At 40.2% G+C, this 24,430-nt stretch overlaps 1 protein-coding gene across 1 annotated transcript in view; it reads right to left on the minus strand.

Annotated features, from left to right (window-relative positions):
* Nucleotides 1–24,430, minus strand: part of rxfp2a (relaxin family peptide receptor 2a) — a 122,315-nt gene that overhangs the window by 22,408 nt on the left and 75,477 nt on the right. The window contains exon 10 of the mRNA XM_072659121.1: nt 12,410–12,481. Coding sequence (XP_072515222.1) covers nt 12,410–12,481 — 72 coding nt within the window. The remainder of the gene's footprint in view (nt 1–12,409; nt 12,482–24,430) is intronic.

Genomic DNA, 24,430 nt, shown 5'->3' on the forward strand with positions numbered 1-24,430 from the left:
GTATGAACGTCAATAGCCTCAGTTTTGTTCACATTAACTTTATAACCAGAGTAGTAGCCAAATTTTAATGCACTTATTCTGGTACAGAGGATGATGGATGTCATCTGCCTAAAGAGATATCATGTGTTCCTCACTGCCTGCCAGGATTCCAGATATATTTATTCTCTCACATGATTTGCGCCAAGGGTTTGATGCAGATGGCAAAAAGAACGAGTGATAAAGGATCCCCTTGACGTGTTCCTCTCTCAAGTGAAAACGTGTCCATTAACTCTAATTGCAGCACTTGGTTCCGAGTACAGTAAGCGGATCAAATCAATCACAGTTTTGGAAAAATCCGAACATTTTAGAGTTTGGATTTAGAGGACGAGGTGCTTCCTGGCCAAATGCTTCTTCCGCATCTAAGGACAGTATCAAAGCTTCTCCTCTATCAAACTCTGGCATGAATCACAATAATTAAAAGGATATTGTTATATAAATAATATGTCTAAAGAAATAGATGCTAGCAATTTCTGACTCCAACTGCTGAAGCAATCAGTAGGACTTTTCCATCTTTGTGAATAACAGTTTTGAACAGTAAAGATAAGGTCGGATGACCTGTTCCCAGAACATCTTTAATAAGAAATATCATTAAAAGTGTTTATAAAATGTTGTTTTCTGTTTTTACATCTGTAATGGCCTCTTTAATTCTTGCTGAGCAATCTGGTCTTTTACTGCAGTTTCAGGACATATCTAGGATATATAATCTAGCACTTCTACACAGGGAACTGCAGAAACCAGCAAAGGCTTCAAAAATCTGCTCTGGTTTAGTTAAGAACTGAGTTTATTTTCATCACTGCATGTGACGGTTGTTGTTTTTAAAACCAAAATGCCAGAAAACATCTTGCCATACATCCACGCTTATTGTAACTTTGTTTTGCGAAACAGCATATTATTATTTTTTTAAGTAAGGTATCCCAGGTCCTACATGCTTCGTTAAGTGATTGCAGCAGTGCACCTGACTGTGTGGATTAGTGCCGTTCTTTAAGACTTTCAAACCGAGTTCGTTTGGCATCATTTTTCTTCCTTTTGGCACTGGAAAAGGCAATAATACAGTCCATTAAATATGCCTTCACACAGTCCCAGAGAATTTCTGAGCTTGCACTGAGATCCAAATGGGTTCTATTTGTTTTTTTCAAATTCAACAAAAAAAGTGAGATCATTTAGGTAAAATAGTCTCCAGCGTCCAGCACACACTTAAGGGTATAGGTTCCTTTTTTGATGACACCAGGGCATGGTTCGAAAGGATAAATATTCTATAGGTCTCACACGTTTGATATGAAAAAAGATCCTTATGTGAATGAGATAAAGATAAATGTCTGTTTGAGAAAAATGTGTAGTTTTTTTTTTAGAGGAACGTTTCTCCCCATGCATCAATTAAACACATCTTCTAGAAACAATGAGTTAAAACTACTGTTAATTAAAATCTCAAAACACAATTAAAATCTCCTATTAAAGGGACACTTGTACTTTCACCCAAATTAAGGTTAAAGGCTTTCCTAATGAATTCAGACTTATCTTAATTGGGGGCATTTCTATTAAGTTTACATTTACACCATCTATAACTCATTCACTAATATGCACCTGCCCTCTAGGTCTTAAAAAAGTGAGATAGCTGGCAAAGGTAATATTCTATTTATTACAAGAAGAGCTACAAGAAGAGACGAAAAACGCATTTGTCCAATTTTACATGCTCCTTATCTGACCCGTAAATTTCACAGAGGATGTCTACACCACAGTTCAGATGTTTTAGCTGAGGGTGAACTGTTCTTTTTTTAATGGGGTTATGTAAGCCATTATAACTTATCACTTTTATCAGCCCTGTATAGCATGTGAGAAACTACTCCAAAAGTTTGTGAGTGTGTGTGTGTGTGGTAAGGGTGGGGTGGGACTCTGAAACTGACTAAGGCCATAACTGCATAAAAGCGTACTAAGCTGATTGCGAACCCAGGGGTATCATCCCATCTTGAACATCTTAGTGAGAACATCCTGAACAGTGTTAAACAACATGTTTTCTTCTGATCTACTATTACTGAGACATGAGAATGTGTGGGGGGAAAAAAGAAAAAGGTACAAGAAAGACATTTCTAGGCTGCTATTAGGCCTGGGCCCTCAATGTTTAAGGTAATTAGATGAGTAAAACAAATCTGTCCTGGCTGGCTACCATTAGTTTCCTGTCCCTGTGCTTTTATGGCCATTCACCCATTCAAATAAAAGGTAAATGCAGAATTAGTGCAGTGTAGTTTTAAACTTGGTTTGTCTAAAACATGACATAAATTATCAAAAGCATTCAAACCAATTAAAAGTAACTGTATGGTACACATGATACACTGTAAACCAGGACAGGCCGATTATACCTAAAGAGGTGATTGCTTCAAAGTAATTTGTACCAGAGAAAGCAAAACAACATAAAAGCCAAATGGACTGGACATTTCCATTGGAGTTGAATTCACAAAAATTATTAAAATTAGTTATTTGTTCCTAAATCTAAAAGACAGGAAAGATAGAAAAATTAAATCGACTTAAAGTACTAAACACTATCCAAACCAAACAAGTCCAAACCCTCACTCAACCTTAACTCCACCCAAAATCACAACTGAATGCCACATTTAGCAACACAGAAAATGGCAACTTGCTCATACACCCTACAACACTGAGGCCAGGCAGGTAAACAAAAGTATTAAATATAAGTGAACGCCAAAGAGAAGGTAGCCTGGGGGGAATGACAACACACTGATGGTGAGTGAAGGGGGGGCGCATCCAAAGTGCAAATACAGTTCCAGTCGAAATTATTCAACCCCCCACTGCAAATTAGGCTTTTTAGCAAAACCCAGCCGTTTGCTATAAACCCATCAAACAAGACCAATTTTAATATCTCAACACAACTAATAGAACAAGTGTGTTCTTCACGTTCAACACAAAGAACTAATTAATGATGACTGCAGTCTCTGAATTATTCAACCACTTCATGACATCATCTTCAGTACTTAGTAGTGCACTTATTCGCTGTTATGACCTGCTGCAAACATGATGCTTTCCCTGACACCAGCTTCTTTCAGCGTTCCTGAGAAATTGTAGCCCATTCCTTGTGGGTAATAGTCTCCAGTTCACTCATATTCTTTGTTTTGCTGCTGCATCTGGTTTCTTCAAATCCCACCAAAGATTATCGGTGGGGTTCAAGTCAGGCGACTGAGATGGCCATTCCAGAATCTTCCAGTACTTCTTCTGAATCCTCCCTGGTGGAGGTATGTTTGGGATCATTGTCCTGCTGGAAGATGCTATGACACCCAAGCTTCAGCTTTTTAACAGAAGGCATAGTGTATCTGGGATCAGGGGTTCCCAGAGCATCCTCAAGCAACCAGTTTTTTTCATTGCTCCACAGAACAGAATACCACCACTTCAACAACAAAAAAATAGTGATAAACTCACACTAGTATCCAGTCTTGCATAAAACGAAGAACTGATGTAATCTTAAACAAATTGTGGGTTTACAGTGGTACCAATCATTGCCAGAAATGCAAATATACCCAGCAATGGAAATTTCCTATGGGGTGTATTTCCAAAAGTACACTGTTGCTACTATTTAGCATAAACCAGGACAGTCATTAGCTATGAGAGACAATGCATTGCAGTGCCACAACAATGTTTTTTTTTTTTTTTAGCAGAACACCAGTTCAGGGCTACATAGCAGAGCAATCTTTGGTTCCTTTAACAACCATGTACGTAATACAGATTTGGAAGTGTCAGGAAAGGGCCATTATTTCTGATATGGCATCACTCACAGTACCTTTTATAGCATCTTTATTCTGAAGACTTGCAATAAAGGCTTTTCTCATCATGGATAAGCTTGCGGTTCACTTGAGCATGCTTGTTTCTTGTAAAGGCGGCAGTCCATCCTGAAAGATGGAAGTTCTTTTAAGATGTAAGCAGGCTATGGAACATTACGCTTTTAGCCTGAAGCTGCATGTCTGTGTACTCATGTCTTTTCTTCTGCAGTGGCGGTAAGTAGTCATGACCCATGGTGATTCTTGTGCTCTTGTATGTCATGCTTTATTCAGAATGTACTGTATGAAAGCTGTAGACATTGACCAGAAATGATGTCCTCATGCTCGTATAAGATGTTTCGATGTTACGATCTCAAATGATCTATCTTCTGGGCGTTTTCCAGAGCTTCACATGTGGCTTTAGCCTGTTGCACGAGATGGGCTAGCAGTTTGCCCATTTTTGACAGTGTTCACTCAGTCCTCTGCCTCTGAAACACCTCTGAAATGGTTATGTCCGGTATCCCTGCCTGTTGGTTTCCTGCATCTCTGTGATGATGGCATTTGTGCAGTTTGCTTGCTCAGCTGTTCGTGGTTTTGTGTTAGCATCAGTCATTTTAGCATCACCTAGCCGTGTGGATGCACTATCCTCCTGAAAATACATTAACTTGTCCTCACCAGGAGCTTTGGGTTTCTCTTATCTTTCTTGTATTGTGACTTATGGCGATTTTTCTCTACTCTTCCTCTGAAGTCTAGGCTCTATAAACCTATTGGATGGATGTGGATAAGGCTTTGAGACAGAACCATGATAAAAGGCAGCCATTTGGTGAGAAACATCATGAGATCCCTGCCTTTATTTCTTTTAAACCATGACAGAGCATCAGCATTATCTCCCATATAATCTACTGTGTCTATAAAAAGTATTCACCCCCATGGATGATTTCCCCTTTTATTGCTTTCAGTATTAGAGTTATGGTTAATGTAATTTGGCTATTATTTAGAGAACTAATGCCAAAGTGGAAACAGATTTCTACACAGTAACATCCGTTAAATAAAAATATAGAATGTAAAAAAAGGGTGACTGCATAAATATTCACCCCCAGTCAAGTGACTGACCTAATTCAACAGAGGTCCAGGCAATTGGTGCCAGCATTTTCATAATTACCTGAGTGCCGTGAATGTGTCTCAAGTGAATGTAGTACAAAGACACCGGCTTGGAAGGTCCAGTCAGTTAAATATCATCAATATTCCTGGCTACAAATACACCATGAGGACAAAAGTACAATCCACACAATGGCGAGAACAGCGTATTGAAAAGTGTAAGTCAGGGGAATGGATAAAAAAAAAGTTTATAATAAAGGTGCATGTATTTGTTACTGTACTATCTACAGCGAAATGTGTCCTCCGCATTTAACCCATCTGTGGTAGTGAACACACACACACTAGTGAACTAGGGGCAGTGAGTACACACACACCCAGAGCGGTGGGCAGCCAAGTCCAGCGCTGCAGCGGTAAAGGGCCTTACTCAAGGGCCCAACAGTGGCAGCTTGCCGAGCCTGGGAATCAAACCCACAACCCTGTTATCAATAGCCCGGTGCTCTATGGCACATATGTGAATCTGCAGAGCATGCAATCCTCACAAACTGACTAACCATGCATGAAGGAGACTAGTGAAGGGAAGCCACCAAAACACCTATGACTACTCTGAAGGAATTCAATTGACACTACCACCATCATGCTTCAAGGTGGGGATGGTGTGTTTGTGGTGATGTGCAGTGTTTGGTTTATCACTCAAGAGCTCTAAAATCCCTGTAGCCCAGGAACAATGAATACCAAGTGGTAGTGGATGTGTGCTGTCTGTGTGTGACCTTGATAAATCAGTTTATTACACTGCCAAAACCCCAAGACAGCTATGCAACGTTTCAGACATATCAGATTCATCTGCTTGTCCAATAGCTCACATGGACATTGTTTGGGCAGTTAATAAGGTGTCACTACCTTTCTCACGCACAGCAAACCAAACGACAGCAGGGGAGGCTGAATATTCTCTCCACTCGGAAGTTTTTCAATGTAGTCTATAGGGATCTCTGCATAATCCACATTTTTGCTCAATCCCTTCTTTCAACAGGCTTGAGCCAGGAAATCAAGAACACTGCCTGCCTTGTGTAGTTGTGCTGAGAGCTGAGATCAAGCAACTATTTGGACTGTCTAGGGGTCCTCAAGGACTGGATTGGAAAACGCTGCAATAAGGATTTAGATAGAGCAGTCATACATAAATAGAACCCTTGGATCAATGTGGGCAGTTTAAGTATTGTGCTCAAAAGGCCACAATGACTGCAGCAGGATGTTACTAGCTGGGATCAAACCCAAGCTTTCATTATTCATGGCCAAGCTGACAAACTGCTGGGCTTCTACCGCCGCACTTCATAAGCAGTGAACGAAGCTTCTTTCATTGGTCTGTTAATGGTCCGTAAGACACATTTGTCAAGCAGTCGTAACTATTAAGGTGTCACTTTGAAACAACAAAGAAGCAACAAAAACACATTAAGTGTGGGAGAAAAAGGGGTGGCAAAGGTTTAAGCTCCATTTCCTTCATAATGCTGCACATAGAGGCTGACTCAGTGTGTGGACTCTGATGCCTGCAAGATAATCATCTGCTTCACTACTAATGCCTGCTGATCCAAAAAGACCACCTTACCCCCTCAATGTATGCAAATGAAAACCAACCCAAACATGCACACACACACACACACACACACACATACCTATGCAGATGCCACCCTGTTACAATCCCAATGTGCCAAACACATTTCCTGAGGTTACCCTGTACAATCTCCCCTGCATAAATCCAGAACCTGACCAGCACTAACTACACACAGGCATACAGTGCCATATCTGAAGCCTACAGAGCTGTCAAACTGCCTTCAATATTTGCCTCTGAATTTTCCCTTTGCTTGTTTGTTAAGGGGCGATCTACCCCCCAAACACTTGTGTTCACTTTTTAGCTGTGTCACAATGTCTATTCAGGCCTTGGGGTATTTAGGTTTCTCAGGGGATAGTTTCTGCTGATAGTTTCTGCTGAATGAGGCTATCAAGGCACTTTTGTTGGGCTATCAAAGCACTTTTACTGTGTTTGGCAGAACTGAAACTGATGAAGTGAGCTTGGACGCAAAAATATGAACTACGAGACACAAAGCTATCTAAGTGATGTGATAGTAACCGTTCCTCAGAATGGCCTACAAACACCTGTTCTACGCGGAGACACGTCACATACAGGCCAAAAGACCTTCTCCCATTCACTAATTTCTTCTTATTGTCATTGTTCAGAGGCTTTTAAATACTTAAAGATTCCCAAAGAAGGACATGGTGACATAAGACCTTGTTGTGCTCATCTTAAAGCTATTGGAATCACCAAAGTGGAGCTTTTTACAGTCATCAGAGCTGAACAACAAGATGTTCATTAGACGCTGCTGACGTTGACATATTGGCAGCTTCCGTCCAATTGGTTTTATGTTTAGTCAAAATCATAGAAGTATGGAAGTATACTACATGTCCAAATGTTTGTGGACACCCCTTCTAATGAATGCATTTATTACTTTACATTTACATTTATGGCATTTAGCTGACGCTCTTATCCAGAGCGATACAAGGTTACTCGTATTACAGAGGTGGGCCAATGTAGTGTTAGGAGTTTTGCCCAAGGACTCTTATTGGTGTAGCGCAGCATAGACATCCAGACTGGGAATCGAACCCCAGTCTCCCACATGGTGTGGTAGCTTACTGGCAGGTAGTGGTTATATCTGCTGCACTTTTGGAATAAGTTGAGTAATTGGGAATTAGGTAGGGTGGTGGTCACTCAACATCAGGACCTCATGGACGCTGAGGATAAAAGCAGGAACAAAAGCAGGGTAAACTCTTTTTTGTAATACCCCTGATTTCGAAAAAGACCATGAATGAGAAGGGGTCCAAACACTTTTGTCCATATAGTGTATCTCTGATTTTAATATAGTAAAAAATAGTCTTGCTGTAGCAAATTACCCAACACAAGTTCTAGAATATATTCCAATTTTACAGACATTAATTAAAGATAACATTCCTAAATCCACAGGTGGACATATCCACGATACACTCATAAATGCATATTGTATACCATGACAACAAAATTTATCACAATACGATAAAATATTGTCATATTGCCAAGCTCTAGTTCTAGGTAGCTTCAGGAGAAAGACTGAGCATAGTTGCAAGAGATAAAGGAGCTTTAGTTATTTCAAGTCAATTCTGAGCCTGGATTCTGTATTTGGATTTTGGATCTTGACCTTCTGCTGGTCTTCTGATTTTCTTGTTCTTGGATTTTCAGTTTTGGTAGCTTTGGACTTATTGTTTATTTCCTCACTGGTCTGGACTGTCTATGTACTACGCATTTGGGTTTCCACTTTGTAAAAAAAAGTTGGATCTTGAATCCTACTTCTAGTCATTCTCCCATTGTTACCGAAGACCTCAGCTTCCCAGGGATCCACCAAGCTAAGAGGAAGGCTGGCACACCAAGAACAGCGCCTGCAAGAAATGACTCAGGTCTTGCAGCAGCTTATTGTGGCAACTTCCCCAGGCACAGCTCACAATGCTGCTTCACTTCAAGTTGCAACTGAAGTCGTTACAGCTTCTGTGAAAGTACATGAGAGATGCGATGACTTGCCAAATATGTGCAAAAGCTTTTTAGTGCAGTGCACTTTTTATATTAACCGACATCCTAGACAGGTTCAATTTGTTCTGTCCTTGCTTATAGGCAGGGTTAAAGAACTGGCAACTGCTCTCTGGTATCAAAACAGTCCAGTGCTTATTTTGGAATCAGACCGTTACTCCCTTTTTAAGGTGTTTTTGCCTGGGGTGAAGAAGCTGTTACTGAAATGACCATGGCCTGGAGGAGAAATTGTTCTATTTTTCTCTGGATACCTCTATTATTCCATGATTCCTCTGGCTAGCCCTGCATGACCCATCATTTCCTGGAGGACTGGGGATACTGCTAAATGGAATGGACAGTATTTTAGTCATTGCTTGTGTATTCCTTATGTCATCTCCATTAAACGCCCAGCCATTCAAACCCCTATTAACATTCTGGCTTGTTACCGGCTTAATGCTGAGGTCTTAAGCAAGACCGAAGCAGCACAATTACCCCTACAAAGGCATTGACTGTGCCACTGACTTTGTCCTCAGCTCAGTGGTCTTCTGGGTGACCTTCTCTGGATGTTGCACAGTAGGCTAATGATTGTAGAGTTTGTCCCAGTCTGCAGCTTCCCACCAGAAAGCAGCCAACACAGGCCCTGGTCTCATCAAAGTATTGAATTCTTTATGTCTATATCCAGCTCACAAGGAAACAATACACTTATTGTGACAATTGACAGCTTTTCCTAAGCACATCTTCTTGAAAAATCATGAAAATGCCTGAAGCTTTGTTATATTCTGTTTTCAGGTTTTAGGGAGTGTCACTTGTGACAAGTTCACTCGCGGGCTTTCTGTGAGCAACTTAGCAGCAATGTTAGCCTAAGTTATTAACCACAGTCTAACGGACAGCTAGAAAGGCTCAATGAGGATGGATTCAATCATTGACTGTTCTGCACCAACTATAGCAGATCACAGGGGGACTGGAGTCTGTACTTGCTGTGGGCAAAGCACACCCAAAACTCTCTGATTAGTGCTTCTACAGGCATGACTTCCTTCAGTGTTGTCAATGTTTTCAGTGGTCCATATTCTCTTGGTTGGGTGAGCAATATAAGGTTCCAGCAATTTATGAATGGTTGAGCAGGGGTGCGCCAACGTGGAAGGAGGCCTATGTATGCCCACAAAGGGCAGATCTGTACTGAAATTGAGCCTCGTCCCTACTCCCCGATAAAAAGGTCTGTCTAGGTACAAGAGATCCACAGTTGAAAGCCAGGTTTATTGATCAAGTAAATGACACCCATATCATATAACCTACAATTACCACCTCTGCTCAGGTTCTAGGCAGGTTAGATGGGACATGGTTGAGCCCTTTCTCCTCTTGATATTGATGGCTCCATTGTTCAGTCGCCCCGGGGCTCTAGACACTGGTTGGCTTTGTCAGATGTTTCACCTGTTGGACTTCTTGACTCTCAAAGCTGATTTCCAGCTGCCCACAGGCCCCAGAGTCGGCCTCAGCACTGGAAGTTTGTCGTACAGGGAGCCCATAATGTGGGGGGTTCTGTCATATCCATTGCCAAGGATGCCCCTGCTAGCCTGCAGAGGTCACTCTCACCAAGCTGTTTTAACACCGGAATCCAATTTAATCGTTAGTCTCTGTATTTATAGCTTTCAGCTTTTTATGGTCTTAGTAATATCTTGTTTGAGCCAACTAAGACCACAGTTTCAGTAGCTCTGGACTGATTTGCTGCATTGGGAGAATAGGTTTGTGAGGAACAAGTGTCTTATCTGACTGAAGCAGAGCGAACAGAGAAGGAGAGAGCGTTCTGTCTGTCACTGTTAAAACAGAAAACACAGCCTTCAGTCACTGATCCATATTTCACATTCGGATGTACATTTTTAAATGAATTTCTTTTCATATGTTACAACTCTTCTAAACACTCAACTCTCCCAAACAATTCCATGTACACACATATAAGCCTCACACACACTCCAGACCCAGTCAACTGTAAAAACAAATGCATCTCAGAAACATTCCACTTCGCAGGCTGTAATCTAAAAGCCACTGTTTCCCAGAAATGCATGGGCTGCTGTTCACATCTGAGCCCTCCTGGTAATTACAGAGGTATTGTGGAAGTTCTCACGCACAATTCTTCTTCACTAGACATAAATTTCATCTCAAACTTTTTTGAGACAATTTGAATCTGGCAGATGTTCTTTACATTGAAGTGAGAATTTCCTACAGAATGGGCCAATGGAAGGGTTTTGGCCCTTTTCTGTAAAATTACCATTTTGTAATTTGCATATAGTTTAATTTTCTACATAATTCAAATATGCAATTACTAAAACCCCTTAACTCTCCAAGGCTTATTGCACACTAAGGCATATTATTTAGTAACTACAGGGACTTCTATGCAAACTGGTGGGGCTATTCCCCAGCAACAGACGTGAACATCTGTGGCTGGAAATCCAAAACAGCACAACTGGCCTTGCTTTCTCTAGGCTAATAAGATGGTGTAGGTCTGTTTTTTTCATTCCTGTATACTCTACTCTGGAAACCTGGCCCAATGATGGGTACCAGGACCAGTGAAAGGTAAATGATTTAATCTGACTTCAAATAGATTCAATTATATGAGTAATGTCTGAATAACCTCAATCATGGACACCAAAAAATATTATTAGAAGCTAGCAAAGCAACCTAAGTACAGGTTAGGTTGCTTAATTTCATGTGGATTTAAGGTCACACAGATGGATTTATTAATTGTACACAATAACCTGAGTTACATACAGTTACATACTACACATGAATATCACTAGAAATTACATACTACAATACCTGGATTATAAAAGGGAACTTCAGAATGAGGATAGCAAAAGGGAGAAAGAGAGAGGTCCTTAGTGTCTATATGTCACAACCCCTGATTAAGTGACCACCACCTTTGGGGCATGCTGTAATCCCTTTTGAGGTGGGGGTTAGGCAGAGCAAGAAGGCAGAATTTCCCCTACAATGACCATTCATCTCCTCTCATCACTTGATGCTGTCCAGTGTGAGCATCTGTTAGCTGATGTAACATAATTGGACAGTTAGTGTTCTCTTCCAAGCATGCTGAGCTGTCCAATGACGTAATGATTATGTGGTGGCACTTCAGATGTGTCAAATACAGCATGTATTAGCCTGCACCCTCCCGCCACCTGTGGCACTGCGTCATAGGGAGTCATAGCTAGTTGGTGCTAACTGACAATGACTAAATTGGGGAGACAACTGGGGGAAATAAATGTGCTGTAACAAGCAGATCCGAAATGTGTGTAAGAAAGCAGGGGAAAATGTAGGCACTAGTACATGCCTGGGAAAAAGTCATTTGTCTAAAACGGGGCAATAGACACCTAATCAGAAAGCTATTTTATACAAGCATCCGCAAACACACATGCACATTACTTTTGAGATCACAATAACTGTACAGTCCGTTATGCATGGCAAAAACAGTATTGTTGCAGTAAATTTGCAGACAGCCCTTTAACCAGATTACATACAACACATTACATTATAACCGGACAGCAACAGGCCTTCTAGGGGCTGCCATGTCCTAAAGGTTAGAGAAGCATGCTTGAGACTGGAAGGCTAATGCACTGGCAGTGAATGGAGACGAGGGGGGGAATGAAGGAACAGCGCCTTCTCCTGCCTCAGCAGTTATAGCTGAGTTGCCCTTGAGCAACTCCCCAACTGCTCCCCAGGGCCTGAAATGGCTGCCCACCTCCCCGGGTGTCTGTTCTTATTGTCCTCCCTCCCTAATGAGTGTAAGTGAGTGTTTTCACGGCCGTGGACGGCTTAACTGCTGAGGTTAAAATCTGTTGTACTGCTGTGTAATGTCTATAAAGTGGGTTTCTATTACCACCAGAAGACTGTTATAACCACTTCTATCTAGTAATATATAAAGTCAAGGCATGGCAGAACTTACAGTACTGTGAGCTCGTTGCATGTCATAAGCGTAGAGTAGTTTAGCCCTTCAATGTGGTTCTCCGCAAAATCCCTGCAGAGAGCATAGACAAAATAAAAGAGAGCATAAAATAACACACTGAAATAATTCAATATTACAAGTGGAACAGAAGAAAAAAAAGTCATACTGAACTGATTTGTATAAATCACCATTAGTTACATTGTTATTGCATGATTGTTAGAGTGTAACTACACAGTCATTAGAGACATAAAGTGGGACTGGATTCATAACCAGACTGAGAAAGTCAAGTGTTAAGACCATATAAATTGTACTTCACAAAGGCATCGTTTTTACCACCAGCATGCTGGAGGTGAATTGACAAGATGACTATTTGTTGTGCTCAGAATAATTTGGGGTTTTTAAAAAAATTGTAATTAAAAAAGACCACCTTCATTCATAAAATAATATTAAATAAACATAAATAAAACATTTACACAGTCATAACAGAATTATTATTATGACCATCCCTAGTTTGGAATGAACATTTGATCAGCTCCATTTACCATATAGGAGCACTCTGTAGGTCTATAATTCCAGACGGTAGTCCATCTGTTTCTATGTATATTTTGTTAACCTGTTCATCAATGGTCAGAAACCCACAGGACCACAGCGACACTGACATGGCGGTGGTGTATTAATAGTGTGTGTTGGGCTGAATCAGACCCACCACCCAAATAATACCTGCTCAGTGGTGGTCCTGTAGGGTCCTGACCATTGAAGAACAGGGCAAGAGGAGGCTAACAAAGTCCAAAGAGAAACAGTCTGTAATTGCTGAACTATAAAGTTCTCCTATACGGGAAGTGGAGCTAATATAATGGGCAGAGTTTGTTTCAAACCAGGCCTGGTCATAACATTCTAATTTTATTTGAAAGGTGTAATTTATCAATATGATAAACCTTCCCATGACGGCTTTTATCATTTGCACATCTGCACATACACACTACTGGCAATCTCATGTATCTCCCGGTCTGGTATCTTGGGATGGTTAGCTTGTTTGAGTGTCTTGTTTGACAGCCTGTGACCTTCTGTCTAAGTAGCCCATTCTCTGTGATCAGATTTATATATTTGTTTTGGCAAATTTCATACACAGATGTTTACATTTCTCAGCAAGGGTAGGGAGCAAGATGAATGTTCAGACTAAAATTATTCTGCAGACTCTTTTTCAAACTTGTTCCAATGTTTTGACCTCAGTTTTAAGTGAACTACGGCAAATATGAGCTTCATATTCCAAAGGAAAATTTCTTTACCATCAATTCCAAAGGAAAACAAGTGAACAACAGTTCTAGGATTCCAGGGATCACTGTCCCTATCAGATAAACAGAAAATCAAGCTGCACTCTCACATCAGATCTGAACAAGTCCATAGATGTTTCTGTTCATCCTTCAACAAGAAGATAAATCAATGCTGTGAGTCTAGTAGGACGCTGATGAGCAAGATGCGGTTACTGAGAAAAGCAAGTGTTTCTTCCCCTCTAACTCATGATACAGCAGAAATAAACAAAGAAATGAAAAAAGTAAAGAACAGTAATGACAATGTGCTGTTTGTCAGTTAGGTTTTGATTTGTATGTAAGAACAACACAGTAAAGCTGTTTTTACTGATGAATTCTGAACTTAATTCTCGCAGTTGCCCTTTCACACGTCTAGAGTACAGCCGGAGACGTCCTATGTCGGACGCATTCTCATTACAGGCAATGTTCCACTTGGTTTAGGCAAGGGGCATCATCTGTGTAGCACGTGCATGAGCTATGGCATTACTCACTGTGAATTCTCCAGGTTATTACCTGCTCTATTCACATTACCTGGGCTCACTCGGACATTACCCGAACTTCGTACTAGGGGACTGGCAGGAAAAATCTGGTACGAATGATTTGCGTTCACACATGCAGCTCATCTGGGTAATGTTGCCAAGGGGTGCTGCCTGTATATGACTCACTGTGAATTCTCCAGACAATTACTAAAGGGGTTGTCAAGAGAAATCTGGTACAAATGATGGGGACATTTGACATTCGCGCTCACACACACATCTCATCTGGGAAAAATTCATACCCTGCATGTCTGAAAGGGGCTTTAGAGGAACACAGGTATAGAATACATAATAATATCTGAGGTGTAATTAAAGCAATACTGGAAAAGTGAGAAAAGACACCCAAGCCGCCTCTGTCTTTTAATCTGTAACAGCGTGATCAAAATGTAAAGGAATTAAATACTACTTAGTACTGTTGTTTTTAGTGTGCTGACCCAAGAAAAAAGTTCTTAATGTATGGTTCCCCCGAGTCACTGAATGACTTTGCTGGTAGTATCTACTGACAGCAATCACGACAAGCTTTCAGACTCAAACACAGAAAGAGAGAGAGATAGAGAACTCTAGGCCATCAGAGCTGACAGCTGCCACAATGAAGCAGTTGAAGCTTTCTCTCTACTAGTCGCCAGCATCACCACACCATATCCAGAAGAGCAGCTCACAATATGAGTCATACAGGCTTACTGTCATTGAGAACAGTGGGCAAAAGCTGAAAATCCCATTTACCAGTTGAGATGGAACAATTAAATGGACGTCTGACATACATTTTTCTTGGATTTTCTTTGAGTCCTTATGTTTCTAAAGACTTGTACACCAAAAACAGTCATCATTCACTTTTACATGACCTGTTCTGGTCCTAGCCCTCCCAGAGCTATAAGCGAAAACTGACTTAACCAATCCCCCACCCTGCACTCCTCATGATGTGAACCACATCTACCACACTCCTTAATTCCACTTATAATCAATCATGTTCCCTGAGTAGTTCTAACATTGATGAAATACAATACATCAATAAAATAGCTTTTCTACTTTTTCATGAGGCAAAGTTGGCAATGATGTCAACTGACTCATGCTCTCCTGGGACATACACAATCTGACATAGGTCTCAAAGAGTCTGCTGGTCATCATTTCACTACCTAGGTAGTGAACTACATAATAGAAGTACTCTCCCATGAACGTTAGCTGGCCCAGCTAAACGAAACATCTTCATTCGCTCACAGTTTAATGAGGCGAGAGTTCATAATGACAACTTGTGTGAGCGTACAGCTATAGGCGTCACCTCACTGTTAGCAGTTTAATAGTCACACTGTTAGAAGCTGTTCATCCATAATGTGGTGACAAGCAACTGAACTGGAATTCTTGCATAGTTTGCATAAAGGAAGAACCAGCAACTGTAAATAACCATTTAAGCTTTTCCCCACTTGGGACCATACAAGCCATAAAGACCTGCTGTTGCATGTAAGCGAAGGGATTTATTTATCTGAGCATCAAAATTTGCCAAATAACATGCCAAATATGTTTTTGATAACCAAATTAGGTGTGGCAGAGATCCCTCTTTTTACACTGACTTCCACTGAATGTTAAGAAGGTTGTTCCTTTCCTAAAATTGGCATTTTGGCGATACAAGGTTTGTATGACTTAATTGATGCACTTAATTCTTGCATTTACTGTGTTTGTCTTAAAGAAATGGTTCAGAATGTCTTGGAAAACATTTTGTTACACCGACTTTCATGGAAAGTTAAGAACATTTTTTCTCCTCCTGTAAAATTACTATTTTAAAGACAGGAGATATGATATACAATATTGTTCTGACAGGGAATATCTGTAAATTGGGTAACGATAGGCTGCTGTTGAACTGCGTTCAATTTAAAATCTAGTCTGGGCTGAAACACTCTGTATAACTTCAACATGAACAGGCAGGGCTGAACCGGCTGGACTGGCTAGATAGATGTCTGCAAATGTCTGTTAATTTGCATATAGTTTACATTAACAGAATGGGCCAATGTCAATGACACATTTTCAAAATGTTGTAGATGTGTTTCCATACCTTATCAAATGAAGACATTTTTTTCCATGTTTTGGGCCCTTTTCGGTGTGCTGGTATGATGTGTGTGTGTGTGTGTGTGTGTGTGTGGTGTTTCATGCCATTTTGGGGCTATTTGGTTTTCCTCAAACCAGCAGTACTGCTTTTTTGTACCAGTAAGGAGGCCAGGATGATGATGGGTTTTTGGAGGGAGCGAACAGCAGGCACAGCACGTTCCTGTTTTTCATTCCCATAAGTTTAGACTGAAAAATTGGAGTGAAGCCTTAATACAAACTACATTACACACACACACATACACACACATGCTCACACATAAAGCACACACCTACTCACAGTCCTCCAGCTCGTCGCCTCGATAATAATTTGGTCCCTGCTTCTGATTTATGTGAATGAGCGGAATTTCACCTTCATCCACGGCTACAGGAAGAGTGCTGATGGATTTTTTTTTTTTACATAAATTCCCCAAATTTTATGATTTTAAATATATATCATTAAAAAAACTGCAAAGAAACATGAATGGAACCGCAGACAAGAAGAAAGATGAGATTAAATAAATAAAATATATATTTAAAAAAAGACACGGGGGGGAAAAAGACAGATACATGTTCCAGAAGTGTTGGAATAGATAAATGACACTGATTAAAGGGTCAGACCAGGCATGTTATCAATCTAGGCATCTTTCAAAATGTCCAAGAAGATCCTTGTGTCCCAGATAAATTTATGCAAGTTTGATTTCTAGAGTTTAGTTGTTTCATTTTTGTAATAAAAAGCATCTCTTTTAGTAATGACCGTAAAGACCTGGGAAGTTAATGTGCCTGAGCATTAAAAATTTCCAAATAAGATAAGGTATGTTTTTGATAAACAAAGGAACATTCGTAACCAGTACTCATAGGGTAGAACCAAAATAGGTGTGATAGAGATCCTTTAGACCCATGGCACCTATGTCATTGTGGGGAGACCAAGAAAAGTACAGTACATTTTACTCAGTCCAGTTAAGTAACAGAACCTGCGAAGAGCCATAAATGGAATGAGCTGATACTTTGAATTTGAAGAGCAGAGATGTATTCAGGGATAAGCTCTTCCCATGTTTCCTCAGATAGGGCCTTGTTCAGCTCTTTGGTGCAGAAAATGAAAGCGGACAAAAAGCGAGAAACTAGATGTGCTGATGGAGCTGAGAGGGGACAGAAAGAGCTCATTTCATATTGAGTATTGTCATTTTATTTTTTTAAACATTACATTGCAAGTATCAGGCAAGTGTGAATGTAGGAGATAAAGGATGTTAATTTGGTTTGGTGTTGGTGCTGAAGGTGGCAAATGTCATCTATATAAAGATCCCTGATGCACTGTAGTCCTCTTTCTCTCTGAATAGAAAACACATCATCTAACCGAGATGAGACAAAAAAAAGACCATTGGTGAATTTTACCTTTAAAAACAGAGGAAGAGAAGATTGTGACACTGACATAACATTTTATACACAATGGAGAAATCGTCCCATTAGAACTGTCCCACTGCCAGTAAGGAAGTGCCTTAGCATTGGATGTCCAATAGTAATGCTTAAACATGGGTAGTCTCAAGGTGCCAACTGCAGTGGGGCTTCGAAGTGGGGCTTTAGGCTGATTGTTACGGTCTAAAAATATGATGGTCAGTTGGACACCTGTCCACTGGTGACGCTATTAAGCAAAAAACAGACAACACTCATACACCTTTGTCATGTGCTCAAAAAAGAAATGAAAAACAGCTCTGGGAGATAATGCTGGACATAATTCTGCTGTTTATGAACTTTTTGCTTATAAAAAAACAAGCTGATGGACCAACATCAGTGGAGAAACAGATTCCTCATTTTACTACGGTTAAGATTAGGTTAAGAATTAGGGTTAAGGTTAGGTTTAGGTGTGGATTAAGCTTTAGGTTAAGGTTAGATTTAGCTATAGATTAAGGTGTAAATTAAGGTAATGTATAGGTTAGATTTAGGTGTTGATGAAGGTGTAGGTTGAGTAAGGATTAAGGTAGGGTTAAGGTGTAAAGTAAGGTTTGATTAAGGTGAGGTTTAGGTGTAAATTAAGGTGTAGGTTAATAATAAGGGTTAAGGTTACGTTAATGTGTAAATTAAGGTTAATCAATTTACCTATTTAAGGTCCCATGCAGTTGACAGTGCATGTGAGAGCAAACTCTAAGCTATGGGAGACCTCAGAAACAGGATTGTGTTAGGGTACCGATATGGAAAAGGGTAATGAGAAATTGATGCAGCTTTACATGTCACACAGAGCACATTGGTCACCATTATTTGTAAATTCAAGAGGTTTGGAACCGCCTAGAACCTTACTAGACCTGGCTGCCCAGCCAAATTTCAGGGAAGTTTGGGCCTTAGTCAGGGAGGTGAGCAGGAACCCAAGGGACACTCTGACTGAGCTCCAGCATATCCTTATGGAGATGGGAGAACCTTTTAGATGATCAACCATCCAGGCAGCACTTCACACATCATACCTTTATGGTAGAGTGGCCAAATGGAAGCCACTCTTTAGAAAAAGGCACATGGCAGCCTGCTTGGAGACTTGAGAAACAAGTTTCTTTGCTCTGATGAAACCAAAATGGGACTTTCTGACCTGAATACTAGGTGTCATGTCTGGAGGAAACCAGACACAGTTCATGGGGCAGTGGTGGCTCAGCAGTTAGACCTCCTGGCTATTAATGAGGGTTCGAGGTTGTGGGTTCGATACCCACACTCGGCAAGCTGCCACTGTTGGGCCCTTGAGCAAGGCCCTTCACCCTCTCCAGTCCCTGGGCACTGGAGTTGGCTGCCCACCGCTCTGGGTGTGTGTGTGCTCACTGTCCCTAGTTCACTAGTGTGTGTGTGTGTTCACTACCACAGATGGGTGAAATGTGGAAGACACATTTCGCTGTACATAGTACAGTGACAAATACCTGCACCTTTATCACCTGACTAATGCCATCCCTGTGGCAGTATTTTCCAGGACATGGAGATGTTTTTCAGAACCGGGACCAGGGCGACTACTCCTGATAGAGAGAAGGATGAATGCAGCTAAGTACACCATGATCCTTGAAGAAAACCTGGCCAGAGCGCTCTGGACCTCAGACTGGGGCGAAGGTTTACAATCCAACATGATAACAACCTGAAGCACACAGCCAAGAGAAAGTAAAGGAGTGGCTTCAGAGAAAGTCTGTGAATGTCCTTGAGTGGCCAAGCCTGAACCCAGACCTGAATCCAATTGAACATCTGTGAAAGGAGCTGAAAATGGCTGTGTACCGACACTCCTCATCCAGCCTGATGGCGCTTGCAAGGAAATGCCAAGAGGAATGGGCAAAAATGTCCAGAAACAAGTGTGCCAAGCTCGTAGCTCCTTTACCAAGACACCTTGAAGATGTAATCGCTGCCATAGGTTCCTCAAACAGATACGTAACCCCTAAATAGTCTATTTTTGTCTCTAAAATAAAATCTTTTTACTTTGTAATTGTTTGTGAATGTGTGTGTAGAAAAATAAACTCAATCTATTGTAGAATAATCCATAATAAAACATGAATAAGGTAAAGGGGGGGGGGGGAGTGCAGACTTTGCGGCTTGACTGTATATGGTCATTCTATCTGATCCAATTCCTTACATGGATCAAGAGAGATGATGTGCATATAGAATGTTGAAAAACAGATGCACATCACTAAATGAGAACCTGCCAGGGATAAAGCCGGTTTGATCTGGGTGTATAATTTATAAAATATGTTCCCCCACTGAGGGATAATACCCTAGACAACACTTTTCAAAATTCTAAGTTTAAAAAAGCCTTTTTTTCAACAGTATGGATATGTTTGCTTTGTATAACGATTTAGGAAAGCTTCTTATTTTTAACAGAATTATTTATCATCCTCAGCATAATAGGGTCAAGTTTCAGATGGAATGCTTTAAAAAATTCACATTCAAATCCATTACGGCAGGCAGCTTTGCTAGATGGGAAAGCCTCCACTGTATATCAAATTCAGAGAATGCAGAATCAAAATAATTTCAAGAGGTTCCACATAGTTTTTGGGAGATGATCCATATAATCCAAAAAAATTGTATAGTGTAAATTGTCAGAAGCAATTGTTTTAATCTGAGCTGGTCGGTTATCAAATCGCCAGTTTTTCATTTGCTTACCTTACACAGCTTTTACATGTCTTGCCAACAACCTCTTAAGTTTCTCAGAGGTTGGCTATCTTCTAGTATTACTTTTTTAATTTAAGATATCCCACTGGAGTTCCCTTGGATTGGAAAGAAGGTTCCCTTGGATTGCTCTAGTGCTGTGTTTTTTAATTGCTAGATGTCTGATCTATTATACAAATGTTTCTTCTAAGACTGTGCAGAATGCTATAGTTTCACATTTTTCCATATTTAATATATATTTTAGTATGTTTTTAGCTGTAGAAAGTAAATCATAAAGTGAAGTAAATTTAACAGTCGGCTCCTGTATAATAAATGTCAAAGTGAGTGCTGTGTAAAGAATGTAAAAAAAAGGACAAAGGCACCTGATCATGAAGACCATCTCTAAATTTCAAGGCTTCTGTACAAAAGGTAAAAAGCCAGAAAAAGTGGGCCAGAAAAAAAAAGCTTCACATGAAAACGGACAGTGCAGGTCACCTCCAGCTCTCTTAATCCCTTCACTGTTCCATCACCTCAGCAGTGCCATATGAAAAGATGTACACTTTATGACCATTATAGACCAAGTCGCGACACCTTCCAAGTCATGCAATCAACTCTTTTCCCCGGTAGAGAATGCACTCCGGTCATGATTGTTCAGGCCTTTGAATCATCTGATGGTTGTGGCTGGAGAACACGATGAGCCTGGTTGATGATCAGGGGTTTCTGAAAATGAGTATCGCCCAGTAGTTTAGGAATCAAGGCAGCAACAAATTCAGTTGGCCTTCCATTTTCCTTTCTGCCTTCCTCCTCTTCTGGAATGCAAACTATTTTACCATTACTGTGACCTGACCAGTCCTCTAAATCGTCACTTTTCGTTACCTGAAAGCTTTCTAGGGTCTCCTTAAGGTAGCTAATGCAGGTCTAATGCTCTCCACAGCCCTCTGTCTTTCCTGCAAGCACTGGCATTGTTGTTTACAAGAACTGAAAATTAAACTCAAACTTCTCATTAAGCAATTTCATATCTTCTACTGCTTCAGTGGCAGATCTTTATCATCTTGATGCTGGCTAGGACCATGCTAACAGAACTGTCACAAGCTGATGTGGGCTGCTTGGAATCTTTTGCCTTTTCTGTTCACTTATACTGTGTTTGTTTTTGTCTGACATGTATTTTGTCACAAACGTCTTTCCAAGCTAGCTAAGTAATGGTACAGTAATAATATTCAGGAAATGTTCTGAAATCGTTGGCACATCATAACAATGTGCATCACAATGTTATTACAATGTACACTCCCAGTTACACCAAAAATAAAACTAGGGAAACATCTGAAGTAACTTTTCCTAACACTGATAAAACCGATATGTAATCACACTGATATCACATGGATATATTATATTTAATGAATGTTGTAAAACTAAAACTTCCAAACTTGAACTAAGGCATTTATTTATACATAGAATATAACATTTCCCGCCTTTCAGCTTATAATAAAAAAGGTTTAAATGATCTGATGATGACTTGCATTACTTTTTGAAATATGTCTACTAAATGTGAAAAGCATATATTTCATTGTAAACAGAATAAAATAAATAAACTTCAAACTAAACTGGGAATTAACAAATGAACTTCAAACAAAAATGGGAATTAACAAATAAACTTCAAACATAAATGGGAATTAACAAATAAACTTCAAACTAAAACAGGAATTAACAAATAAACTTCAAACATAAACGGGAATTAACAAATACGCTTCAAGCTAAAATGACAATAAACAAATTAACTTTAAATAAAAGGTAACAAAAATTGTTCTAGGAACGTCCAGAAGACTTGACTGACTGAACGTTTTGAGAATCAAAAGTCAAAAATGTTCAGAACGTTCTCTTAACGTTCTACTAACCAAAAATGTCTAGTTGGCTTGTGTTTAAATTTGGTAATTTGTGGTATGTGCAAATGTTTGGACTCTACTAAGCCTGCAAACTTTTTTTTAGCCAGGCAGGCTAAAAAGCTAGATGTTATTTTGCTTACTTCATACCTTTTGTAATGAGGTTGTAGGTTTCCGTCTAATTACACTACTATGTAGCGTAAGCAATGCTGCACAGTAAAATAGTACAACACCTCTGTCTCAGATAAACCTTCATACAAGTAATTTACTCTCATATTGATGTTTGCTTTTCTAGCTGACATATAAGCAGTTCTATTTGAACATTTTCTTGACCTACAAGATATTCTCTTGACCTCCACGGTTCCTCTTAACTGCAATAGTTCTGCAATGTTTCTAAACAATGTTGCAGATATGGGAAATTCCAAGCTGCTTAAAGGGAGGTTTTAAAGAGAATTTGTTACAATTTGGAACTGTTGTCATTTCTAATGACAAATGACAGAGTAACTAAAGTAACTTCACTGATTGCTGTGTGTTAATCTAGGGTCTAGCTAGACTGTTTACACACTATTTAGGCCTGCAACTGCCAGGTGAGTAATATCCATTTATACTAAGGATCTGTCAAAGTCCTCTAGCCTAGCTGGTCATTTATGTACTTGCACTTTCTCTCTCTCTGATAAGCTGAAAGTGGCTACCCTTCCGAAGCTGTCCTTCTGTCAGGCTTGTATAGGCAAGGTCATTCTGACCCAAGACTGCACTGAAGATGAAAGCCTCCTTACAAGCAGCCCAGGGAGATCTCTCTAAAAGAACAGATGAAGCCTCTTATCTCTCACATGCATTCACTCTCTCTCTCTCTCTCTCTCTCTCTCTCTCTCTCTCTCTCGCACACACACACACACACACACAGAGGCACACAATTGAAAGCTGTAATGACCAAACAGAGAACCCGACATAACCGCCACCTGAGCAGTCCCGCGTTTGGACACAGCCAACATTGCTACATCGCATGGCATCTGATATTGACAGAAGCTAACAGGGAGGTTCTATGAATGGCTAGTAAGTGTTCAGCCAGCTACCGCTCTTTTTCTACATTTCCAACCAACAATGATTACATGAGTTGGTTTATCAAACACAAGGAGTCTGTTTACTCTTGGCATTAACAAGCGTTTTGTATCCGGATTGTATCTGGAAATACATTGACCGGTTTCTGTTTACACTTGTCATTAAAATGTGTTCCTGGTGTAAAAGGAAATCACAGCAAGAACAGACTCAGATCTGTTCTCAAATGGAGATGCTCAGGACCTTCTTTCTTTTATCACCCTCATCCTAAGCCCCTCTTTGGACCAGCCCCTCCCTACCTGATAGCAATGGTCAAAACTGGATCCATACCAAGAACCCTTCTATCTTCAAGCACAGCTCAGCTTGACCCACTATCCTTGAAGAACACATGCATTTCCCTTTTCCCCCAGGGTGTCTGAATATCCGAGTCGCTCACTGTCTTCAAACACTGATTGACGACCTGAGTGATGATGATCTCAGTCGAGAACACTTAATTAAGCACTAACCTTGCACATATTAAAGCTTGTGATTGCACTCTAATGTTCTTTATACTGAAGACTTCGCACTTCTCATTAGTACAATGGTTCTTTCAGGAACCATCCACTGAAAAGCTCTTCAGGGAAGCGAAAGTAGTTTTAGAATTGTTTAAAGAGAAAGGGAAGCCTCTTCAAGCTGCACACGCATTTAATACTTGTAATGTGTAAATGCAAATGCACAGCCTGACATTATAATGGTATAAAGGTATATATGTAAATTTACAGTTCAGTTAGGGATGGGAATGGTGTTTTATCATATTTTATTTAATTTGATTTGCCATGAACACTCCAGCGAATAATAATAGTAAGCTAAGACTGTATAATGTAAATCATCCTGATTGCCTGGATACATTTCAGAATGGAAATGGCTGTGTCTGTTTAGAGTTGCACTGAGGAACACAGCAAAACGCCCTAGAGCTGGAATGCGCAAAAGATTATGATCACCTGCCAAATATGCTGTTGGTTTTCCATGTGTCACCAAAACTGGCTCTGACTGACCAAGGTATGGATTCTACAAGGCCTATGAAGGTGTCCTGTG

The sequence above is a fragment of the Salminus brasiliensis genome, chromosome 16 (assembly GCF_030463535.1).
Source record: "Salminus brasiliensis chromosome 16, fSalBra1.hap2, whole genome shotgun sequence".
Taxonomy (NCBI): domain Eukaryota; kingdom Metazoa; phylum Chordata; class Actinopteri; order Characiformes; family Bryconidae; genus Salminus; species Salminus brasiliensis.